General features: G+C 51.3%; 1 protein-coding gene across 1 annotated transcript; it reads right to left on the reverse strand.

Moving 5' to 3' along the window:
• Positions 1 to 238: 238 nt before the first annotated feature.
• On the reverse strand, positions 239 to 4,531 carry LOC311428045 (olfactory receptor 14A16-like; the record flags this gene model as incomplete). The annotated part of the gene is made up of 2 exons (XM_084539607.1): positions 239 to 334; positions 3,638 to 4,531. The coding sequence occupies 2 exons, from the start codon at positions 4,529 to 4,531 to the stop codon at positions 239 to 241; spliced, it is 990 nt and encodes a 329-aa protein (XP_084395733.1).
• Positions 4,532 to 7,966: the final 3,435 nt, after the last annotated feature.

The raw sequence follows: 7,966 nt of genomic DNA on the forward strand, positions 1-7,966 counted from the left end.
GTTGTCTGAGGGATGTGGTGGGCAGTGTGATGCCATGAGAAGAACAGTGGTATGACACCTCTGAGCTGCTGCACAGGGTTGCAAGGAATCAATGAGGCCCCATTGCAATGAGTATAACATATCTCCTCCTAAGCTACTGCCAAGGGGAAAAACCTTCAAGGCTGTTGGGCCTTCCCTTTTTACCAGCACCCTCTGCCTTCTCCTCTGTAGCTTTTCCTATGCTGTCCCACACATTGCCCTATTTTCTTGAAGTCTGGAGACATCCATCTCTGTTCACCATCTTGCTCTCATGCCTTGCTTTCACTGATGTCTTGTCAACCCTCACCAGCTGTTCCTTGAAACACAAAGCCAGGGTCTGATGAGAGGGTGACCTCTGGCACCACAGCATGACCCTTTGAGGGACATTTCTCCCTCTTTGTGACCAGTGCCAGCCTTTCTGGAACACTTTGTGGCAGTTTTTTTCTCTTCTGCTCTTTCTTGCTACCGCAGAAAGCTCCATCAGGGTGGAAACCACTCCTGAAGTAGGCATCCCAACCCAGCAGGCTCCTTGCGGCCTCTCAGCCAACCAGACACAAGTCACCTCAGCAGCAGCTTCCAAGCCAGGGGCCTGCTGCTGGCCTTGCAGCTTCTTGTGGAGACACAGCCAAGCCTTGTGCCTGCTGCTGCCCACTCATGGACTCAAGCAGAAGGGACAGGACAACCCATGTTGGGGCCTTCTTTCTGCCTGGGTCCTCCTGCGTCTGGAGGCAGAGGGGATCCCCCAGTCAGCATGCCAAGCAGGAGCCTTCTGCTGGCCTAGCAGGGCCACTGCCAGATGTCAGCCCAAAAGTGCAGATCCCAGGGAGAAGCCAAGGGTGACTTGCCTCCTCCAGACACAAGTGACCTCCCAGTCCCTTTCCGTGACACGTTCCTGCTGCTGCCCTATCAAGTGCAGAGACAGAAGTGACCTCAGAGTCCCTGCCACAGTCACATTCCTGCTGCTGGGGCAGGAGATGCTGAGGCAGAGATGAGCTCCTCTCATCATCCCCGCCAATCTCCTCCTTGTGGTCCACAAGCTGGTCAGATCAGAGTGAGCAAGAGATTAAAGATAAAGGGAAGAGGCTATAGGCTGTGTTTTGGCTTCAAGGGATACTTTGAGGTCAGGCATAAGAGTAGTGGATTCCTGTCAGGGTGTGGAGTAGCATTTAGGTTTGGGGATTAATGTCACTGGTTAAAATAGGGGAAGGGCTTTACATGACTGTTTTAAGCCAGCGTTACAGCAGAATCAACATTGCCTGAATGTTCTAATCTCACAGAAATCATTCATTTCTGCTGGCTAAACTCCTTTTCCCTCCCTCAAATCTCACATCTCTCCTGGCCAGGCTTCTCCTGTCTTTCCCATATCAGTCATCTTCCTAGGGGCAGCTTTCTGATGGCTTTCATGATCTCAGAGTATCTTTCTCATATCTGTTGGCTACTCCTTTCTTGAGACTGACGTGGCACCTAAGTCAGGATGGAAAAGAACACAAAGGCTGTAGGTGAACCCTGCACAATATGCCCAGCAGTTCTTGTACCACCCCAAAATTTTGTTTCCTGCCTCCAACTTCTGGATACGGAATGGCTTCTTTGCACCCAGGGTATCTTTTTTCCAAACCCTCATGCATGGTTCAGTTTGCCCCAAGCATCTTGGAGGCAGTGGCCCGCTCTGTGTAGAAAACTGAAAGCAGTCCTAAAGGATGACTTCAGGCAAAAGCTGACACCTCTGACATGAAAACCCCTACCCAAGACCTCTTTCACTATGGGGTCTACCAGCTACTTAGGAAGAGCCAATCTCAGAAACGACATGCACAGCAAGTGCCTTCTGCTGCCCTACCATGGACACTGGCAGATGTGAGCCTAAAGGCACAGATCCCAGCCAGGAGTCAAGGGTGACCTGTCAGCTACTTCAGAAAGAACTCACCTCACAGGCCATTTAACAGCCATTCACTTCTGGCTGGACTTAGTGTTTCTGATGCACCACTGAGCTTATAATACCACACCTACAAAACATCCCCTTTTTTGGCCAGGACCTGCCCAGGTAGAAGTGATCTGGTTGTGATCTCCCAAGCTCATGGCACACCTGTTGGGCTCCCAGCCTCTCTGACACTCAGGAGCCAGTTCCGTGCCAGTCCCAGGAGATGCTAGGGAAGGAGGAACCTTGCAGGCAATGTTCTAGCACCATTCCATGTTGGCGGACTGTCAGCTCCTTGTGCACAATGAAGATCATGTTCGTATCCAGAAGCCGTGAGCCTGTAACTGGCTTAGAAGACACTCAGAAGAAGTGGCCTCCAAGCCCCAGTGCCCCAGCCCCAGCCCCAGCCCCAGCTGGCAGTGCTGCTCTGCAGAGTGAGGGGGCTGTGGTGCCCGTGGCACAGGAGCAATCTGCAGAGGTGTTCTGGGCAGGCTGGGAGGCAGACCCAGCTCAGGGGGTCACTGCCATTGCCCCAGGGCTGCAAGGAATCACTCGCCAGGCTCCTTTGCTGGGGCTGCTGCATGCCCTGGGGCTGCAGGGCTCTCCTCTGCCTGCTCACAGCATACTGAGCACTTGAGCTCTGCTCAGTCCACCTTGGAGGAGATCCCCCCTTAGGAGGGAAGTGCTGCAGTGGAGGCCAGCTGTGCCACTGCCGTGCCCACTGCCTGTCCCTGCCTGCAGTCCCAGCACAGCCCCACAGCAGCACTTGCACCAAGCTGCAGGAGCAGCCGGGCCTGACCCCACCAGCAGGGCTCAGCAGGACAGGGCGGCAGTGGCAAGAGAGCAGCTCTGCATGCCCCAAGCGCTGGTGCTCCCTGGCTGTGCTGCTGGGATGGGACTCTTTTCCTCCTCATCTGTACCATAATGACTGTTTTAAGGTCAAGCATGCTTGACCTTAATGGTCAAGAGGTCAAGCATGCTTGACCTCTTGGATCATTATGGTACAGATGAGGACGTGCACTGATGGAAGTACCACTGAGTACAGAACTGCCTCCACCAGGTCAAGGGATGGGGAGAAGTTGGAGGGAGCTTCAGGCAGGCAACCATGACAGGCCTGAGGGAGACGGACACCATGGCCAGGTGAGGGAGGCACGTGGAAAAGGCTTTGTGCCAGCCCTGCTATAGAGACAAGAGGACTGTCACCTAGATGCACTAGTTCTAATCCAAATACACTGCTCCTACCCGTGGCAGCTGGGCTCTTGGCCCTGAGCCCCTCCTGGATGCTGGGTCTGCTCCCCCAGCTCGACAGAAGATGGGAAGAGAAGGATACTGAGACCAATGAATTTCTGCTGAGTTTTTTATTGTTTTATCTATCAAGGAAGCCCAGTTCTATATGTACAATAGATGATGTGGTCAAACCTTACAAAAGATGTAACATTCTGAAAGGTAGAATGAGATTATTAAAAACAAAATGAAATATTGTTCAAATACTAACAGAGAAAAATAATTTAAAAAATGTTATGTCATTTTGCCAAAGACACTTTTATTTCTCTTGGGATTCTTATTAATGACAATGTTATGATAACACTAGTAACGATAAAAATGATATGATATAATGTGACTCAAAATATTTGCATATTATTAAAAATAAATTTTCTGAACACATAATGGATGCTTAAGAAGAATGTATGGAAACAGATTCCTCACTGCATTCTTGAGCTCCTGGTTCCTCATGCTGTAGATGAGGGGGTTCACTGCTGGAGGCACCACTGAGTATAAAAATGACACCACCAGGTCCAGGGATGGAGAGGAAATGGAGGGGGGCTTCAGGTAGGAAAATATGCCTGTGCTAATGAAGAGGGAGACCACAGCCAGGTGAGGGAGGCACGTGGAAAAGGCTTTGTGCCGGCCCTGCTCAGAGGGCATCCTCAGCACTGCCCTGAAGATCTGCACATAGGACAGCACAATGAAAACAAAACAACCAAATGCTAAAAAGATACTAAACTGAAATGCCCCAAATTCTCTGAGATAGGAATCTGAGCAGGAGAGTTTGAGGATGTGGGGGATTTCACAGAAGAACTGGTCCACAGCATTGCCTTGGCAGAGGGGCAGGGAAAATGTGTTGGCCGTGTGCAGGACAGCATTGAGAAAACCACTGCCCCAGGCAGCTGCTGCCATCTGGGCACAAGCTCTGCTGCCCACGAGGCTCCCGTAATGCAGGGGCTTGCAGATGGCAACGTAGCGGTCATAGGCCATGATAGTAAGGTTATAATACTCTGCTGATATGAAGAAGAGAAAGAAAAAGACCTGAGCAGCACATCCTTGATAGGAGATGGCCCTGTTGTCCCAGAGGGCATTGGCCATGGCTTTGGGCAGAGTGGTGGAGATGGATCCCACGTCGAGGAGGGCGAGGTTGAGGAGGAAGAAGTACATGGGGGTGTGGAGGTGGTGGTCGCAGGCTACGGCGCTGAGGATGAGGCCGTTGCCCAGGAGGGCAGCCAGGTAGATGCCCAGGAAGAGTGCGAAGTGCAGGAGCTGCAGCTTGCGCGTGTCTGAGAATGCCAGCAGGAGGAACTCAGTGATGTTGCTTCTGTTTGACATTTGCGTTTTTGGGATGTGGTCCTGCACATAGAAGAGGAAGAACAGTAATAACGTACAACGGACTTATCAGAAAAACTCATCCCATTTCTCATCTAATATCACCAGAAAAGTTGCCCACTTCCAGAAAGGTATTTGGTGGTTCCCTTTCTTGAGTTCTTCCTGATGATGCCTGAGGTTATCCCTCGGAGAAGGGGACTCCTCTGTCGACAATGGAAGAGTCAAGTTTGCCCTACAGCCAGAGATAAGGTTGAACATGGGGTAAACTCAGACTCACTTCACTGCTGGTATCAAAGAACCTTGCCCCAGTGTTGCTCCCAGGTCACCCAACTTCAGAGCAGATATATATATATGGATTTTTTAAATTTTTAATTCATAGGGTCAGATTTTTGTTGTTGCTACCCTACCACACCAGCTGAGCTTTTCTAAAACAGAATTCCTGGGCTTTTCTCCTGCACTTAATGGGAAACTTTGTGCATCCTAAGAGAAAAAAGGATTGTCCCTATAGCGTAGTGTGTCCTTTAGTGAGGACAGACAATTTGTCCATCAGTGCTGGTCTCAGCCACCTCGTGTGAGCTGCAGGAAAGTTCTACTCAGAGGTTGACCTGAGAAGAACCTGGACACTGCTGAGAGCAAAGGAATCTAGGCTCAAAGTGCACATCTCCAGACCCCTAAACCAGTCCCTGTACTCCCCTTCCTCCAAGCACACCGAGTGCTCACTCCATGGGCATGTGAAACCCCCATCCCCAGACAGCCTGGGAACAAGACCAGCAGCAGCACGGCCAGCTGGAGAAGCCAGGAGGAATGCCAGCGTGCTGCTGCCAGGGGAGGCAAGGCCAGGGAGGGACAGACGGACACTCAGCAGACCCTCCTGTGCTGCAGCTCTGCCTGCAGACGAGGCAGATCATGCTCATTGCAGGTGATCTGTGCTCACCTCAAGTCAGCAGAGACCTCCAAAAGACAGGGCACTGGTCACTGGAGGATTTGCAGCTCTGAAAGATCAGCTAGGATAAAACCTGAGAGGACCACAATGATGATGTTGGTGTAGTTTCTGGGCTGAAGTGTGGGGAGGGACTTTATGAAGTTCATTGATTAAATATTGATCTCTCACTGCAATGTTCTAGGAGTCTCAGTCTGCAGTACAAACCTGACCACCTATTACCATGAAACCGGCCTCCGCTCTACCACAGGTATCTGCAAGCACAGGCTACAGAAAAAGTCTTGCCATTCAGGTAGCCCCTGCCTTGGTCTTTCTTTTCAAAAATCCAATCATAAATGCCATTCTCTAAAGCATTTTCTACTCATTTCTGGAGAAACAGAGAGACCCACCCTGCCAGATGCTATCAGCCATCAGATGTGCCAGCTGTAGAAGACCCCTCTGGCAACCCCACTTGCATGTCCCTACTGCCAGAGCCTCACGGTGTCAAGAGCCTGCAGATGTGTCCTGCCACACGCTGCCCTCTGTTGTTGCGCTCCTCAGTGCCTCCAAGCCCTCTCCTTCTCTCCTCTCTGCGTGCCAGCTGCGGTCAGAGCCCCCAGCCCTGCTGCGCTGTGCAGAGGAGCTGCTCCTGGCCACAGCTGTCTCTCTGCAGCACTTGCCAGGAGCTGCCCTTGGGCCCAGGAGCCCGGCCCAGCTCAGCAGCACAGCACCCGACCATGGCATCGCTTGCTCTGTGCCCTTGGGCTCCCTCGAGGTGTCCCCAAGGCCTCAGGGCTGACAGCTCCCCAAGGCAGCAGGGTCTCTGCTGGTGTGTGGTGTCTGAAGCAGACTGAAGTCATCACTGTCTGCTCCTTGATGAATTTGGGAGAGACTGATTTTATGCTATTAAAGTTTGCTTGTCAAACATGACTACAAATGATTCTCTCCCTTAACTCCTATTGTGTTCCCACGGCATGGCAGGACACTTCAGCCATGACAGGCAGGGATCATTTCACCCCTCTGAATGTGTTCTAACAAAAGAGGGGGGGGGAACTGAATGCTCTAAAAGGTTTTCCAAGAAGGGAATTGGACACTAAGACATTATTCATTGAGTTTCCCTCGCTGTCCATCTGGAAGATCCTCTACCCATACACAAATCTCTTCTTCCTCTCTTGCTTGACCAGCATGGTGACTGGGATGTGGAACACCCTCATCACTGTGCTGGTGCCTGCCAACAAACACCTGCAGATGCCCGTGGCCTTCTTCCTGGGGGAAAGTTGTCCTCCTTGCACAGCTCCAGCACCCTGTGCCAGGTGCTGGCCAGCTTCCTGGCTGGGGACAGCACCCCCTTTGCTCACAGAGGTGGCAGCACTCTCAGCTGCACCTTCTGCATTACCGCAGTGCTTCCTGCTTGGGGTCGTGTCCTACAGTCAGCCCTGGGCTGTATGCCATCCCTGTTCTCTGCAAGGCTCAAGAAGTGGAAGGTCTGACTCCAGAAGGCAGCTGTACCTGAACCAGGGGAATTTCTCTCATGTACAGGAATTCTTTCTCCTCCTCCCAGCTACAGTTCTGTGGCCCCTGTGTCATAGACACCTCTTGTATTGTTTTGCCCCATTGCTGGAGCTGTCCTGCAGTGCCACGGTGATACTCTTGGTTTTGCTTTCAAAATTTGCATTTGCATCCAATCTTCCAATTCCTAATCATGCAGATTTCATGTGTGTGCGTCCTGTGTTGGCAGGCCCAAGGCTTTATCCACCTGCTCTTCTGTCCTCACGAGTGTCACTGTTTTCTATGGCACAATCATCATTTTCTGTGTGAAGCACAGAACAGCCCACCTCACAGATCTTAACCAAGCTCTTTCCAAACCTTCATCATCCCCCTGGTCAATCCTCAGGTTTCTTAGCGGTGGTGTGGGAAGGGTGAGAGAGGTGCTAGTGGAGATGCTGACATTGTCATAAGACCTATCTCAAATACCTTGGAAAGGACAGATGGATCAAAGACTTTCTTCGGGACTTGGAAAAGGCAGATGTCAAACCCATCTTCTAGTAGAGGGGAAAGCAGAAGGATGATTAAGCCTAACCAAAGAGAAAAGTGCCAACCTTAGCCTTAGGCCCTCAAACCAGACCTAAACTGAAGTCCTCAAAGCTTACCCTTATTCAAAACCCTAGCAGGATCCTTAGGCACAACACCAAACAATTCCTTGAAGCCCTTGCCATTCCTGTAACGCTGGAATATGACCTCTAATTCCTAAACATTAACCTGATCATCTAACCCTCATAGCCCTCCACCCTGCACACAGCACATCTCAGCTTCAACCCCACTCCTACCCCTACCTTGTGTGGTTTTTATGCTTGGGGTAGGGCAGGGACTGTGAGGTCCTGAAGCAGTCGTATGGCACTGGAAGAGGCATATGAGATGACAGGTATGTGATCAGATCACAGGCCACAAGGAGGAGCTGGCTGGGAATGCTGGGATGGGATCAGGTGTGCCTCAGGATCTGTTGGGCATGCAGGAGGCAC

Source organism: Aythya ferina, assembly GCF_964211825.1.
Source record: "Aythya ferina genome assembly, contig: HAP1_SCAFFOLD_29, whole genome shotgun sequence".
NCBI lineage: Eukaryota > Metazoa > Chordata > Aves > Anseriformes > Anatidae > Aythya > Aythya ferina.